This window comes from Crinia signifera, chromosome 2 (assembly GCF_055691185.1).
Source record: "Crinia signifera chromosome 2, ASM5569118v1, whole genome shotgun sequence".
NCBI lineage: Eukaryota > Metazoa > Chordata > Amphibia > Anura > Myobatrachidae > Crinia > Crinia signifera.
The window spans coordinates 384,371,511-384,389,373 of record NC_139218.1 but is presented as its reverse complement, the minus strand read 5'-3'; the positions used below and the strand labels follow the sequence as shown (position 1 = coordinate 384,389,373).

The 17,863-nt window shown below is 47.5% G+C and overlaps 1 protein-coding gene across 19 annotated transcripts in view; it reads left to right on the top strand.

Moving 5' to 3' along the window:
* The window catches only part of TENM4 (teneurin transmembrane protein 4), a 929,900-nt gene that overhangs the window by 646,785 nt on the left and 265,252 nt on the right, over nucleotides 1-17,863 (top strand). For 13 of the 19 annotated variants that reach the window (XM_083170223.1, XM_083170225.1, XM_083170235.1 and 10 more), the window contains one exon: nucleotides 4,630-4,740. The exons of the other annotated variants lie outside the window; for them this stretch is intronic. In XM_083170223.1, coding sequence (XP_083026349.1) covers nucleotides 4,630-4,740 — 111 coding nt within the window. The remainder of the gene's footprint in view (nucleotides 1-4,629; nucleotides 4,741-17,863) is intronic. 19 annotated transcript variants of the gene reach the window in all.

The window sequence follows — 17,863 nt, the reverse complement described above, 5'->3', positions numbered from 1 at the left end:
TGTAAGACACCCTGTGGCTCCGTAACAAAGCAACAAGATGGCATAGGTTGGTGGCCATCTTGGTACAGCGTATGAAGCCTCTCTAGTGGAACAACACGGAGTCTGCACAATACTGCACCCCACCGTCAACAAATGTGAATTGCGTTCTGTTGACGATTCACCTGGAGAAATGGGATTGACTTTTAGGCCTCAATACTGGACATTGTTCTACATACAGCAAAAAAAAGGACCATCTAGCTCACTGTTAATGAAAAGCCGTTGTATCCATCCGCTGGTGTTATTTCGGGTTCCAACGGGTTAGTTTTAGCAAACTGTACAATGTGATTAAATAAGACAATTCCAACCCGCAGTGTTTACTTCGGGGAAAAGCTTCTCATATCTTTATCTTTAATCAATACAATTAATTACAAGTCCGGTTTTGTCAAACAGATTAAAAGCAGCCTCTTCAGGAGTTGTTTGAAAATTATAAAAATTAACCAGAAAAAGGAGGCGTATTGATTAGATTACCTTTTGACCAGACTGCCTTTGTGTTCAACGCGCACTGCCTACACAGGCTGCATTCCAGAACACTTGTGAGGCCCGAGGCGAATGTCACTAGAGGTTCTGTTATCAGAAATGATGCATTTGATGAACTGGTTGCAGGCTATGGTCAGCAGTTTGTCCGCTGGGAAAGGGATATTTATTTTATCTCATATACATGACTGAAAATCTGAGGTATCCTGTGATCTCCAGGCCTCTGGGCACGTGTACAGTGTTCTGAGAGATTAATTCAACACCGTCCGGCTATGTTGCTAATGGTCATGTTATTACCACACAGAGGGCCAACATGGCTGCCGGTTGCTGGAAATGGTGGAGACACTCAGTTTGTGCACTGAGGATTTAATAAAAGAAGTGTTGTTCACGTGTTAAAAAAAAATTAGGGCAATAATGCTGTAAAAATAAATCCATTCCTGTAAGATTTCATCTAGAAAATCCTGTTTTTGTAGGATGTTCCCGTGTACCTCCTGGGGCCTGGAGTGTCCCACGGCTGGGGGGGGGGGGGGGGCAGTTGGGATTCCTCCTGTCACCCCCTGTCGCTATCTTCCCAGCCCATATTCTGCAGCCTGAGGGGCTAGGGACATAGCCAGCAGCTCAGAGAGCCACTAGCCATGCCCCCACAATGGCCATGCCCCCACAGTGGCGAAAACGTGGCTTTACGGAAATAGGCCCGTATCCCTAGGTTATGCCCCCCCAAAAATCATCCACACACAAAGTTGGGAGGTATGATTTAACCAGGGGGTTGCTTCCATCAGGTAAACACCGGCCCGTCACAATGGATCCTGTATGCCTGCTTTTTCCGGGGCACTCCCGAAAACCGCCGGGTGCCGCCTATAAACAGCCGCTACCTGTCAATCATTTTGCAAACGGCCACCAAATTCGCAGCCCTGCGATAATTAAAGCCTGACAATTTTACACTATTAGATCATATCATGTTATTCATATACCAGATAGCAGGGGGGGGGGGGGGGGAATAATTTAAAAGAAAAAATAAGTGTAGACAGTAGTTATAAAGATAAAGTGGACTGTGCACAAATCACCACAAGGCTCTGGAGAACTCCAAAAGTGTATCTTTACTCACTGAAAAACGGCTGCAGGTTCATTTCCTGAATAACCAGTGCTCTTTCTATTAAAGCAACATACCATGCATCTACAAAGCCAGCACTCGCAGCTTAGGGTGGTAGAGGAAAAATCTGGGTAACAAAGAGTCAGGGGTCACCTTGAAGAATCCACTATCCACCACTAGATTGGAGTCCACCTGTCATGACGTCACTCAATCCTAGTCTATCCAGAATGGGACGGAATTCCTCAGGGTATTTGGGACAGCCATTCTCATGCGGGACCACCCTACAATGAAGACTACAGAGTAGGCCCAAGCTGAAGTTCTTGGGATCTTCTCGCAATCCTGGAGTGGTATGTGGGGAGTAATAAAGTTTTTTTTTTTTTTCTTTCTGGTGCACTACTGGTGCCAGCAAGCTAGTGCCTTATAACTACAGGAGCCTTCTTCCCGATCCCTCTCTGTTGAACGAGTTAAGCCGCTGCTTATACCTGGCTATTTTGTCACTATCATTTCCTCTCGTCCTATTCAGTGGAAGCGGTAACATTGTACAGAGGCGTTTCCTCCCCCTGTATAATAATGCAGAATTTACCGTTTCCATATTTCTGTTCTGCATCAGATAAAATAATAATAACAATTTGGAGAAAGAAGCTTCCGCTTCTATAGAAATCTGCATAATTACAGTCCGTAGAGCAATATAAATAATACGGGTGGCTGCCATTGTTACTTATATCATCATTGGGAGTTTTACCATAACCCACTAGTCCAGGGAATAGTTGTCAAATAAAGCGAACATCAACAAAAGAATATCTGACAATATTAGCGGTCAGTAAGTAGAATATAACCCTTTCACACCGCACCTCGGACCCGGGTTATTGCCAGGTGGCTGATGTGTCGAGGTGCGGTATGAAAGCACCAAAGCTTAGACCAACCCAGCAATTCAACCTGGGTTATAACTTATAAGAAGGCTTACAGTAAACCCAGGTTGTGCTTTGCATAATGGGGGACCCGTGTTTAATGTAAAAGCACCAGTCCTGGGTCGGAACCAAGATCGAGATAGTTTGAAACATGAGGCTGTATACTTTACAGTTGCTGTATACTGTATAATGTTGGTAAAATGTTGTCCATCAATCAGGGGCATATGAAGAGAGAACACATGAGCCCCTCCCTTCCTCCCCCCCATACACATACCTTCTGTCCACAAGTTATGCTATCAGAAGGTGCAGGTTCTCCCAGCAGCACAGACATGGGCAGTGTCATGATGTGAGGCGGAGAATGGAGACAGCAGGAAGCCGCAGACTGATAATTATATAGTGGGAGGAGCAGGGTCTCCAGCAGCACATAGTATATGAGGAGATGAGTGATGTGTCAGTGAGCACTGGCCTGTGGCAGGGGCAGGGATATGATGTGAGGAGGGGAGTAGAGGCAGCAGGAAGCCACAGATTGAGAGTTATATAGTGGGAGGAGCAGGGTCCCCAGCAGCACAGAGTATATCAGGAGATGAGTGACGTGTCAGTGAGGACAGGGCTGCATGTGACAGTGGTAGTGATATGATGTGAGGAGGGGAGTAGAGGCAGCAGGAAGCCACAGACTGAGAGTTATATAGTGGGAGGAGCAGGGTCCCCAGCAGCACATAGTATATCAGGAGATGAGTGATGTGTCAGTGAGGACAGGGATACATGTGACAGGGGCAGTGACATGATGTGAGGAGGGGAATGGAGGCAGCAGGAAGCCACAGACTGAGAGTTATATAGTGGGAGGAGCAGGGTCCCCAGCAGCACAGAGTATATCAGGAGATGAGGGATGTGTCAGTGAGGACAGGGCTTCATGTGACAGGGGCAGTGACATGATGTGAGGAGAGGGATGGAGGCAGCAGGAAGCCACAGACTGAGAGTTATATAGTGGGAGGAGCAGGGTCCCCAGCAGCACAGAGTATATCAGGAGATGAGGGATGTGTCAGTGAGGACAGGGCTTCATGTGACAGGGGCAGTGACATGATGTGAGGAGGGGAATGGAGGCAGCAGGAAGCCACAGACTGAGAGTTATATAGTGGGAGGAGCAGGGTCCCCAGCAGCACATAGTATATCAGGAGATGAGTGATGTGTCAGTGAGCACTGGCCTGGGGCAGGGGCAGGGATATGATGTGAGGAGGGGAATGGAGGCAGCAGGAAGCCACAGACTGAGAGTTATATAGTGGGAGGAGCAGGGTCTCCAGCAGCACAGAGTATATCAGGAGATGAGGGATGTGTCAGTGAGGACAGGGCTGCATGTGACAGGGGCAGTGACATGATGTGAGGAGGGGAATGGAGGCAGCAGGAAGCCACAGACTGAGAGTTATATAGTGGGAGGAGCAGGGTCTCCAGCAGCACAGAGTATATCAGGAGATGAGGGATGTGTCAGTGAGGACAGGGCTGCATGTGACAGGGGCAGGGATATGATGTGAGGAGGGGAATGGAGGCAGCAGGAAGCCACAGACTGAGAGTTATATAGTGGGAGGAGCAGGGTCTCCAGCAGCACAGAGTATATCAGGAGATGAGGGATGTGTCAGTGAGGACAGGGCTGCATGTGACAGGGGCAGTGACATGATGTGAGGAGGGGAATGGAGGCAGCAGGAAGCCACAGACTGAGAGTTATATAGTGGGAGGAGCAGGGTCTCCAGCAGCACATAGTATATGAGGAGATGAGTGATGTGTCAGTGAGCACTGGCCTGTGGCAGGGGCAGGGATATGATGTGAGGAGGGGAGTAGAGGCAGCAGGAAGCCACAGGCTGAGAGTTATATAGTGGAAGGAGCAAGGTCTCCAGCAGCACAGAGGAATACAGGAGAAGAGGGATGTGTCATTGAGGATAGGGCTGGGTGTGACAGAGGCAGTGACATGATATGTGGGGAGGAGTGTGAGTTATATAGTGGAAGGAGCAAGTTCCCCAGCAGCACAGAGGAATGAGTTTCGGTTCCCGTCACAGTTTGTGGTGCCAAACGCACTTCTACATAAAACATAGTTCATGCACCAAACTTGTTAAACCTATTCTTTTACAGACCTTCAAGAAGTGGAGTTGATCAATCCCGCTCTAGAACAGTGTTTCCCAACTACCGTCCTCGGGGACAACCAACAGTTCCAGTTTTCAGGATATACTCACAGAAGCACAGGTAGATCTCATTCTGACTGATACACCTGTGCTAAAGAAAGGTCTGCCAGGCTAAGGGTGGGGGAAGACATTTGGTGATATCGACTTCCTAATTCCTAGATTTTGCCATTTTTTCCCTGTTTATTTAATGAACTAAACCCGTACATATTTATTTCCCCTCTATTTGGATTTTAGGATATCAATTTATAAAATGTTATCACATGACTTGTCCTTGTTTATATGATGTGCTGTATGGTGGAGTTTACCTGGTTTATATGATGGTGGTACAATGCGTGTGCCGGGCTAACTGCTCAGTAGAAGTGCTGTTGTTTCCCTCCCCTTACCCCAGCTTATTCTGTTTACACAGACGACACAAAAGCTTAGATAAGCAGTCAGGTGACAAGAGACATGTGACATCAGGCGTGTCCAAAAAAAGTCACAGTGTGGTCTCACAAGCCCTATTCACCCACTATAGTTGCCCATAGGGTTCACATTACACTATGGGCCGGATCTGTAAACGTTTGGAGAGAGAGAAAGTACCAAGCAATCCGCTTTTGTCATTTGAACAACATCCTGTAACATGACACAAGCTGATTGGCTGCTAATTTATCTCTCTCCACTTTATCCCTTTCCAAGGTTGGTACACCTCCCCCTATTATTTATAACATACATTCAGCATAATAATGATAGCATTAAACTCTGTGCCGCTGAGTGATTGTTCCACACCACAGCAGGACGCTTGCTCCAGTTAGTGATTATTGATCAGTCCATTTATAATGAATTACCTCAGACCAATTATACTCTAACATTATTTAACATTATTTATTGTTATTTAAGGAAAAAATGTCAAAGATAACTTGTATTAGGGGGGCATTAATAATTATGTGTAAGTGCATGTTATATAGATAAACTGATTGTCACAAATCCGTGTATATACAGCATTTGTATATTCTTCACATCAGTGTATATAGATCATCTGTTATATGCTTTACATCAGTGTATATGCCTAACATCAGTGTATATGCCTCACATCTGTATATGCAGCATCTGTATATGCCTCACATCAGTGTATATGCCGCATCTGTATATGCCTCACATCTGTATATGCAGCATCTGTATATGCTTCACATTAGTGTATATAGATCATCTGTTATATGCTTTACATCAGTGTATATGCAGCATCTGTATATGCCTCACATCTGTATACGCAGCATCTGTATATGCCTCACATCTGTATATGCAGCATCTGTATATGTCTCACATCAGTGTATATGCAGCATCTGTATATGCCTCACATTAGTGTATATGCCTCACATCTGTATATGCAGCACCTGTATATGCCTCACATCAGTGTATATGCCGCATCTGTATATGCCTCACATCTGTATATGCAGCATCTGTATATGCCTCACATCAGTGTATATGCCTCACATCAGTGTATATGCCGCATCTGTATATGCCTCACATCTGTATATGCAGCATCTGTATATGCCTCACATTAGTGTATATGCCTCACATTAGTGTATATGCCTCACATCTGTATATGCAGCATCTGTATATGCCTCACATCAGTGTATATGCCTCACATCAGTGTATATGCCTCACATTAGTGTATATGCCTCACATCTGTATATGCCTCACATCAGTGTATATGCCGCATCTGTATATGCCTCACATCTGTATATGCAGCATCTGTATATGCCTCACAGTGTATATGCCTCACATTAGTGTATAGGCCTCACATCTGTATATGCAGCATCTGTATATGCCTCACATCAGTGTATATGCCGCATCTGTATATGCCTCACATCTGTATATGCAGCATCTGTATATGCCTCACATTAGTGTATATGTCGCATCTGTATATGCCTCACATCTGTATATGCAGCAGCTGTATATGCCTCACATCAGTGTATATGCCTCACATTAGTGTATAGGCCTCACATTAGTGTATAGGCCTCACATTAGTGTATAGGCCTCACATCAGTGTATATGCCGCATCTGTATATGCCTCACATCTGAATATGCAGCATCTGTATATGCCTCACATCAGTGTATATGCCACATCTGTATATGCCTCACATCTGTATATGCAGCATCTGTATATGCCTCACATTAGTGTATATGCCTCACATCTGTATATGCAGCATCTGTATATGCCTCACATCAGTGTATATGCCGCATCTGTATATGCCTCACATCTGTATATGCAGCATCTGTATATGCCTCACATTAGTGTATATGCCTCACATCTGTATATGCAGCATCTGTATATGCCTCACATTAGTGTATATGCCTCACATTAGTGTATAGGCCTCACATCTGTATATGCAGCATCTGTATATGCCTCACATCAGTGTATATGCCGCATCTGTATATGCCTCACATCTGTATATGCAGCATCTGTATATGCCTCACATTAGTGTATATGCCTCACATTAGTGTATATGCCTCACATCTGTATATGCAGCATCTGTATATGCCGCACATCAGTGTATATGCCGCATCTGTATATGCCTCACATCTGTATATGCAGCATCTGTATATTCCTCACATCTGTATATGCAGCATCTGTATATGCCTCACATTAGTGTATATGCCTCACATTAGTGTATAGGCCTCACATCAGTGTATATGCAGCATCTGTATATGCCTCACATCATTGCATGAAAATAATGAAATCTGCTGTCTATTATACCTGACCTTATAACGAGCAGGATATTACTTGTAAAGAGACGTTATGTATAATTATTTATTACACCGAGATTTTACGCATACTGTATCAGCGCGGCGCTCCTGCTAATTAGCCAATTCTCTCCGAGATAAGCATGCATTACCATTTAAGCACAGAACGCAAGTTTTTTCCGATGCATAATTTCATTCCCTGCAAGATTACACCGCAAACATTTATTTACTTTAAAATAAAGAGGGGGGGGGGGGGATATTCATTCGTAGAATCCCCTTAAAAATATATTTGCATCAGTTCCAAAAGCTTTGCACCCTTACTTCTTAAGTTGAGTTTCCATCCAGCCAGTTCTTGTTCTTTGACTTTGCTAAGTAATTCCACATGTTCGGTGCAAATATTCTCGAGATATTTTTGGTCTGAATTTTCTTATTTTCTTTAATTGACCTCTATTTCTTTAAGATCTGTCCAATAATAAGAACAGTTTGTTTTTTTCCGGTTCCACGATATATAATTTCACCATCATTTAAGAGATAATGGGGATTAAAACAGGGCTCTGTGACAGTGTAATGGGCTTCAGATTTAAAATAAATGGTAGTAACAGTTCAAGGTTTATTTTTGTAAAACAGCAGACGTCGGCGCAGTCGCGGCTCGAGCTCTATTGAAAGGATTTCTCTCATGACTGATGATTTACAAAAATAAATAGGTTAAGGAAATGGCCACAACAGCTCGGCCCGGACTGCGGCTACGGGTTTAAATGAATATTGATTGGCCGACTGTGGCTATTTCCTCAACCTTAAAAAAAAAAATACAATACAGCCCCCTGACCGTCTTGGGTTTGCTGCTACACATGCGTATATTCACCGATATGCATGAGTCCCTGGACCGAATACGCTAAATAGCATACCAACTTGAATCAGGCCCAAAGTATTTCATTTTAACCATATCTTTGGCAGGCCTTTTATGAAGTATGATTCAGGACATGTGTAATGGGAGTGGCCACATCCAGCCAATGGCAGCGGGCAGCGGCTACTGACGAGCGGTGCCATTGCCGACATGATTTTTGTCGGTGGCGGCGCCGCTTGTCACTGCCCACTCAGCCATGCACATGAATGATATTTGCGTTCCCGTGCCCTGGTCCGGAGGCTCCGCCTTTCATCTCACTGAGCCAATGCCGCCCTCTGCCTATTGGCTGCTGTGTATAGAATGGGCGTGCAGGGCGGGGACATCTGAGCCCAGCCTTCGGGTCCTCCATCTATCCCTCCGGGTCCTTGGAGCGGGCAAAAACATTATCCATTGGCCCTAGATCCATCCCTGGCAGCAGCTGCACATATAATAATGTTGTAATACTGTGCAATGGGCGAGAATGAATTCTATTTCATAGACATCATTCCAGTATAATACTCTATAGCACCACGTGGCAGATTATTGGGTAAAATAGAGAAATCCACGTAAAGGCCTCTGCAAAGTACAGGTTGATTAGCATTGAGAAGAAGAGCAAAATTACAGGATTCCGGCCTTCCCGCTGATTGATATCACCCATTATCTGCCCACTTGAAGAAAAAAGCAAGAAAGGTTAAGGATAAAAAGCCGAAACGTCTAAGTATAATGGTGTTGTTAAATACCTACATCTGTAGAGTACCTGAAAGGGAGAAGAAGCGGGGAGACTTTTAACTGTTTGAACTTTGTCGTACATTAGATATGCAAGTGGCAGTTTGACATTTAGCGCAGAAAAGGGGGTTTGACAAGTGGAAACATTCCAGATCCAACGTCTTGTAATTTTCCCCGGCCCCCCTGGGGATCCATGGTCCCAGGCTGGGTTATTGCATGTTCTTATTGCAATTATACTTGTTAATAATATGTGGGAACAGTCAGCGCCAGGGATGGGGGGGTGTATACGGATAGCGGTCGCAGGCAAGGAGCCGGGACGTCAGATTTATCATCCTGGTGGAAATTTGTCCTTCTTAAGCTAACGGTCAGTATACCGGTAAATATCTCCTAGGGACCAAATTCCTGCAATAAATTATCTGCATGAACGGTTTCCTTCAGGAGTGGAAGCACGGGGCAGAAATGGGAACCAGACGCAGCTGAAGAGAGGGTCGCTTTCGGTAAATCTCCCTCAACGTTGGCAAGGCCTCGTTTTTTTAATCAGATTTGGGATAATAAACCATCTGTGATTTTAGGGAAATGAGAAATCCTTAAAGTAAATTAAGGCGATACTACAAAATAGGATCAGGCTGTAAATTGTAAGAAGTAATCTCTGTGGTAATATAATTTATGTGCACTGAGAATTCTGTGTTTTTGATGGCTAGTCAATCGCTTCCATAGTAAAAAAAAGTATAGAATCCGTCTACGCTGTTAGTGTTCTTGTATTTATACATCTTTTATACGGAGGCATTAACCGTCCATATGTCAGATGCTAACAGTAATTCCAGGTCACGCAGCGCATGAGACATAGGCGGTTATTCTGGTTCACTCTCAAAGGCAAATTCACTCTCAGATGGACAAAACCATGTGCACTGCAGGTGGGGCGGATGTAACTTGTGCAGAGACAGTTACATTTGAGTGGGGGGGTGTACTTCAAACTGATATCTATATTGCAGTGTAAGAATAAAGCAGACAGTATTTACCCTGCACAGAAACAAAATAACTCACCCAAATCTAACTCTGCACATGTTACATCTGCCCCATACTGGACTAGGGGGCAGGGGCGTGGTATATACTAAAGTGCAGGTTTATAGAAGTGGAGCGGTAACCCATAATAATCAATCATATTTTAGCTTTTATCTTCTGCAACAGTGGTCAGGGAACAGGGGTAAAAAACCCTAATGGGGTAAAAATGATATTCCTTGGGGTATGATCTATGAATCTATATGCACGCCCGGCTGTGTGTGTGTTACAGTACTATAGTGTACAAGGACCTGATGCAGTGCAGTGTGGGCTATGTGTGTTACAGTACTGTAGTGTACAAGGACCTTATGCAGTGCAGTGCGGGCTGTGTGTGTGTTACAGTACTGTAGTGTACAAGGACCTGATGCAGTGCAGTGTGGGCTGTGTGTGTTATAGTACTGTAGTGTACAAGGACCTGACGCAGTGCAGTGCGGGCTGTGTGTGTTATAGTTCTGTAGTGTACAAGCACCTGACGCAGTGCAGTGTGGGCTATGTGTGTTACAGTACTGTAGTGTACAAGGACCTGATGCAGTGCAGTGCGGGCTGTGTGTGTGTTACAGTACTGTAATGTACAAGGACCTGACGCAGTGCGGGCTGTGTGTTACAGTACTGTAGTGTACAAGGACCTGACGCAGTGCAGTGCGGGCTATGTGTGTTACAGTACTGTAGTGTACAAGGACCTGATGCAGTGCAGTGTGGGCTATGTGTGTTACAGTACTGTAGTGTACAAGGACCTGATGCAGTGCAGTGCGTGCTGTGTGTGTGTTACAGTACTGTAGTGTACAAGGACCTGATGCAGTGCGGGCTGTGTGCGTGTTACAGTACTGTAGTGTATAAGGACCTGATGCAGTGCAGTGCGGGCTGTGTGTGTGTGTTACAGTACTGTAGTGTACAAGGACCTGAAGCAGTGCGGGCTGTGTGTGTTACAGTACTGTAGTGTACAAGGACCTGACGCAGTGCGGGCTATGTGTGTTACAGTACAGTAGTGTACAAGGACCTGACGCAGTGCAGTGCGGGCTATGTTTGTTACAGTACTGTAGTGTACAAGGACTTGACGCAGTGCGGGCTATGTGTGTTACAGTAGTGTAGTGTACAAGGACCTGACGCAGTGCAGTGTGGGCTGTGTGTGTTACAGTACTGTAGTGTATAAGGACCTGATGCAGTGCAGTGTGGGCTATGTGTGTTACAGTACTGTAGTGTACAAGGACCTGACGCAGTGCAGTGCGGGCTATGTGTGTTACAGTACTGTAGTGTACAAGGATTTGACGCAGTGCAGTGTGGGCTGTGTGTGTTACAGTATTGTAGTGTACAAGTTCCTGATGCAGTGCAGGCTATGTGTGTTACAGTACTGTCGTGTACAAGGACCTGACGCATTGCAGTGCAGACTATGTGTGTTACAGTACTGTAGTGTACAAGGACTTGACGCAGTGCGGGCTATGTGTGTTACAGTACTGTAGGGTACAATGACCTGACGCAGTGCAGTGTGGGCTGTGTGTGTGTTACAGTATTGTAGTGTACAAGGACCTGAGACGCAGTGCAGGCTATGTGTGTTACAGTACTGTAGTGTACAAGGACCTGACGCATTGCAGTGCGGACTATGTGTGTTACAGTACTGTACTGTACAAGGACTTGATGCAGTGCAGAGCGGGCTATGTGTGTTACAGTACTGTAGGGTACAGGGACCTGACGCAGTGCAGTGTGGGCTTTGTGTGTTACAGTATTGTAGTGTACAAGGACCTGACGCAGTGCAGTGTGGGCTGTGTGTGTTACAGTATTGTAGTGTACAAGTTCCTGACGCAGTGCAGGCTATGTGTGACGCAGTGCAGTGTGGGCTTTGTGTGTTACAGTATTGTAGTGTACAAGGACCTGAGCTCCCATTCACTATTACAGGACTTTCATCGGGCTGCTCCCATCCTATGGAATGCCCTTCCACGCACAATAAGACTCTCCAATAGCCTCCAAACATTCAAGCGTTCCCTGAAAACTCACCTCTTCAGGCAAGCCTATAATGTTTAAGTTCTACATGCATAACCCTCTGAGGCACTTATGTATTATATAGCTACCCTTCTGGACTTGTAACTTGGTGGGACTGCTATGGTATTACTGGTGCCTGTCCTTGTGTTTCCCCCTATATCCCTATAGATTGTAAGCTTGCAGCAGGGCCCTCCTACCTCCAAGTCTGTATGTTGTTACCCAGTTTGTTTTATCACTGTCTACTATTGTAAAGCGCAACGGAATCTGCTGCGCTATATAAGAACCTGTAAATAAATAAATAAATAAATAAATAAAATGTGTGTTACAGTACTGTAGTGTACAAGGACCTGACGCATTGCAGTGCGGACTATGTGTGTTACAGTACTGTAGTGTACAAGGACTTGACGCAGTGCAGTGCAGGCTATGTGTGTTACAGTACTGTAGGGTACAAGGACCTGACGCAGTGCATCATGCCCTTGCGTATATCACGCTTCCCTGCGTGATGCCACAGGCCCTGCCTCCAAGTCCTCCCACTTCTTCAGTAGACTCAACTAGTTGCTGGGTCTGTACTGCCGCTGCGGCGCTGAGTTTCTTTGCCTGGTTATAGGCTCCTGTCACGGAATACCTATCTCTAGTCTGGAGGAAACATTGCACAGACTGTCACTATATCATCTGGAAATGCTGACACTAATAGTTGTCTGGATGTCTGGTCTGGTAACCTAAGGATAACTCTGAAATCCAGTGCTCTCTCAGAGTGATCCGATGCTGCACCTCCGGACCCAGCAACAAGTCACAGAGCACCGGCTTCTATTACACAAAGATGCAGCTACATGGTAATAATCCCCGAGTCAGGTGCTCAGCTATCATATCTGATATACATTCCCACGCCAACGCGTGCCACGAGCGCCCACTGCCCCCGCCCTTGCATGCCTTCACACCTCTCTGTGTATCTTTATATCGCACCATATGACTTGCAGCAGCCTCACGGCTAGGGGCAGATTCTCTATCGAAGCATGGTCTCCAATATGTTCAATGAAGTGTACACAGCTGCCACGATCGACCTGCCCGTGGCAATGTCATAAACAAAGCATCACTGTGCGTCTGAGCTACCATTGGTGCAGCTGCTGCAGCAGGTGTATTACACTGGCGCCCTTGAAGACTAAAGGTGCCCACACACTAGAACGATTTTTTGGCCAATTGGCAGATCTTTCTAGTGTGTGGGCACCTTTAGGAGCTCACTGCTACCCAGACCAGCAGATGGGTTTGTCTAAAGGTGCCCATACACTAGTAAGATTTATCTTCAGATCTGACTGGTTGGAACAAAAACATGGTTATGGATGAGTGACAGTTTGTCAGTTTTCCAGCATTTCCAAACAAATGGTCAACTGTCATTTGCTCTCATCCATAACCATGTTTTTGTTCCAACCAGACAGATCTCCAGATAAATCTGCGTGTGTATGGCCACCTTAAGAGTGGTCACCAATACATAACATTGTCGATCTAGATAATGTAGATCCGTCGACCGGATTCCACAAGTTCCACCACTATGCTCATTATCTCCCTTGTGACTGCCCGGGAACAATCAATATTGTGTTAATACCTTTCTCGTGCATCAGTACTGCGACTTTGTGCACCAACGGGACCAGGGCCGGCGCCACCACTAGGCAAGTCTAGGCAGTTCGCCCCTCGCCCCCCGTGCAAAGGGGGTACCTGCTGCACCATCTGGGGAGCGGGCAGGGGGGTCCATGCTGGCATCTGACAGGAGCCTGCAGTGGTGTCCTTGCTGTGCAGGTACCTGCGGCGCTGTGTATAATGCTGGCGGCGGTGGGGTATCCCTGCAGTGAATAAGAAATAACTAGCGCTATCCGCCGGGCTATGCGGCGGCGCGGAAAGCGCTGCTGGGTTTGAAAACACTGGCCGCACGCTGATTGGCTGAGATGCGTGTGGCCAGTGTTTTCAAAACAGAAGCGCTTCCCACGCCGCCGCATAGCGCTAGTTATTTCTTATTCACTGCAGGGACCCCCGCCGCCGGCAGCTTTATACATAGTGCCGCAGGTACCCGCACGGCAAGGACACCACTACAGGCTCCTGTCAGATGCCAGCATGGACCCCCCTGCCCCCTTCCCAGACGGCGAAACAGGTACCCCCCAGCACCAGGGCGCCCCCACCCCGACTCACCTGGGGCGCTCCGGTGCCTTGCACCGCCCCTGAACAGGACACACATGTGCCACGCAACTAGACACGCACACGCTAGAGAAACGCGGTAACACCTCATCCTAACACGATCTCTTGTCAACTCTGACATAGAAACTTAATCACATTCCATTGAGTGCAAAAGAAAAACTTTGGAAATGAGAAAATGCTTTTCCCCCAATTATTTACTTTTATAAGCAAGATAACCTTTTCTTTAGTCAATTATAATTGCAGCACTCCTGCCTGATTCTTAATAACAGTCACACACGTCAAACATCTGATTGAAACGGGAACGCAGTAATAACACTGTGCAGGCAGCAGGTAGCCTGGGAATTCCATTTGCTCATTCATGTGTTACAGTGTATCAGGTTCCTCTATAAATGCCACTTGTATACCTGCTGCAGTGCTGTCTGGGAGGCTGCGCATCACCTACAGCGCAGGAATAGCAGAGGAGATACCTGCTGCAGTGCTGTCTGGGAGGCTGCGCATCACCTACAGCGCAGGAATAGCAGATAAGATACCTGCTGCAGTGCTGTCTGGGCAGCCGTGCATCACCTACAGTGCAGGAATAGCAGAGGTGATACCTGCTGCAGTGCTGTCTGGGAGGCCGTGCATCACCTACAGCGCAGGAATAGCAGAGGAGATACCTGCTACAGTGCTGTCTGGGAGGCTGCACATCACCTACAGTGCAGGAATAGCAGAGGAGATACCTGCTGCAGTGCTGTCTGGGAGGCCGTGCATCACCTACAGCGCAGGAATAGCAGAGGAGATACCTGCTGCTGTGCTGTCTGGGAGGCCGTGCATCACCTACAGCGCAGGAATACAGAGGAAATATCTACTGCAGTGCTGTCTGGGAGGCCGTGCATCACCTACAGCGCAGGAATAGCAGAGGAGATACCTGCTGCAGTGCTGTCTGGGAGGCCGGGCATCGCCTACAGCACAGCAATAGCAGGGGATATACCTGCTGCAGTGCTGTCTGGGAGGCCGTGCAACACCTACAGCGCAGGAATAGTAGAGGAGATACCTGCTGCAGTGCTGTCTGGGAGGCCGTGCATCACCTACAGCACAGGAATAGAAGGGGTGATACCTGCTGCAGTGCTGTCTGGGAGGCCGCGCATCACCTACAGCGCAGGAATAGCAGTGGGGATACCTGCTGCAGTGCTGTCTGGGAGGCCGTGCATTGCCTACAGCACAGGAATAGCAGAGAGGATACCTGCTGCAGTGCTGTCTTGGAGGCCGCGCATCACTTACAGCGCAGGAATAGCAGAGGAGATACCTGCTGCAGTGCTGTCTGGGAGGCCGTGCATCACCTACAGCGCAGGAATAGCAGTGGAGATACCTGCTGCAGTGCTGTCTGGGAGGCCGTGCAACACCTACAGCGCAGGAATAGCAGAGGAGATACCTGCTGCAGTGCTGTCTGGGAGGCCGTGCATCACCTACAGCACAGGAATAGCAGGGGTGATACCTGCTGCAGTGCTGTCTGGGAGGCCGCGCATCACCTACAGCGCAGGAATAGCAGAGGGGATACCTGCTGCAGTGCTGAGTGGGAGGCCGTGCATCACCTACAGAGCAGGAATAGCAGAGAGGATACCTGCTGCAGTGCTGTCTTGGAGGCCGCGCATCACCTACAGCGCAGGAATAGCAGAGGAGATACCTGCTGCAGTGCTGTCTGGGAGGCTGCACATCACCTACAGCGCAGGAATAGCAGGGGTGATACCTGCTGCAGTGCTGTCTGGGAGGCCGTGCATCACCTACAGCGCAGGAATAGCAGATGAGATACCTGCTGCAGTGCTGTCTTGGAGGCCGCGCATCACCTACAGCGCAGGAATAGCAGAGGAGATACCTGCTGCAGTGCTGTCTGGGAGGCTGTGCATCACCTACAGCGCAGGAATAGCAGAGGAGATACCTGCTACAGTGCTGTCTGGGAGGCCGTGCATTGCCTACAGCACAGGAGCAGCAGAGGGGATACCTGCTGCAGTGCTGTCTGGGAGGCCGCGCATCACCTACAGCAGAGGAGTAGCATGCAGGGGATGTATGGATTATGGAGGAGGTTTGTTTGATTGACAGTCAACAGAACGACTTCAAAAAAAGGTCAACATGCACAATGTCGGTTACTCACATGTACGAACACGGCGTGAGGTCCGTGCAGAAAATGTTCGTACGGAACTATCTGAGCAGGGGGTGGAGAGGGGCGTGAAGGGCTGTTTGGGTTCATTACCATATGCGTGCACCCCTGCATTTCATGGGCGTTGGGCGTACGTATGGTAATGCGGCCGTGACGCACATGAGGGGGGGTGGACATATGACATAGCCGGATGCCAGCTGCCCGCCCAGATCCCTGCTTTCATACGGAAACATGTCTGAGTGGTCTGGAGCACTCGGTGCTGCCTGACCGCTCGGTCCATCATTCCATGGTCGGCGACCATCGGAGGATGGAGGAGGTTCCCACAGATGGAGGAGGTGTTCACATGAAACATCCGTCCGTTTCAACTAGAATAAGGGCCTTAGTGACATGGCGGTATTATTGCTGCTTTGAAGAGGAGCGTTCATCGTCCATTTTGGACAAGGCATCATCTTGTACATAGCGGTGTCCACTGCTGGCATCTCGCATCCGATTCTTGTGGACAAAAGCTGGAACATCGGCTGCACCATCGGACCCCTGAGCAACCCTACACTGTCTCAAAATGAGCTTCCCTCCGGCCGTGTGGGCTGTTGCAGTGGCTGATTAGGACATGCCCACATTTTCTAGCCACCTCCCACATACATACGGTTACCACCACCCGTCCGAGATTACTCCGGACAGTCCAGTAATTAAGACCGCAGTCCGGAGGGGCGGTGTTCCTGGACAAGGTATAGTCTGGGAACGCCACCCTTCTGGACTTCGGTCTTCATTACCGGACTGTCTGGAGTAATCTCGGACGTGGGATAACCCTAACCTTCCCTTCAGCTGCCAATAACACCGCGCATCGCCATCGCTATATCCTGTACACATGGAGCGATCCGCTTAGAAAATAGCCCCAAACATGCCACGATTCCTACTCCTCCCACGCACGGACATATGGTGATTCTATTCTGTTGTATTGCATGGTACCTAGTAAATATTCTGACTCATTGATCGCACCAGGCGTTACACCCCATTCTGTCATTGAGTCGGGAATATTGGCATATTTCTCCCAGATAAAGGAATATCACTGTGACCATATGGCTCCCATATTGTGCTTTCTATTTATGTTCTTTTAAGAGAAAGTAAATCAATTTCTAATTGACGCTACGCGCAGAAGCCTCTGTGAGCATCTCTGTAACCACATCTGTTTCCCAATTACATCATGCGTATCAAACCCAAGGTACAGCTGCTAAGTAGTGAGGCATTGTGAGGCGCGAGGCACCGTCCCTCCTCCAGCTGCCAATAATTGACTCTAACATTGGCTAGTTCTCTTACCTTCATCCACTACACTGTCACTGCACCAATATCACAGGGGGGTGTCTCCGAATCTGGATTTCGGATGGGCAGATGCTAGGGGCCTTCTAGCTGGGGCAGATTGGGTTGTGGGCACTTCCCTCCTTCTTGATAGGCAGTAGTGAATGCTGCCTGGTCGCCATGATTGTGACGCAAACAGAGCGAGCA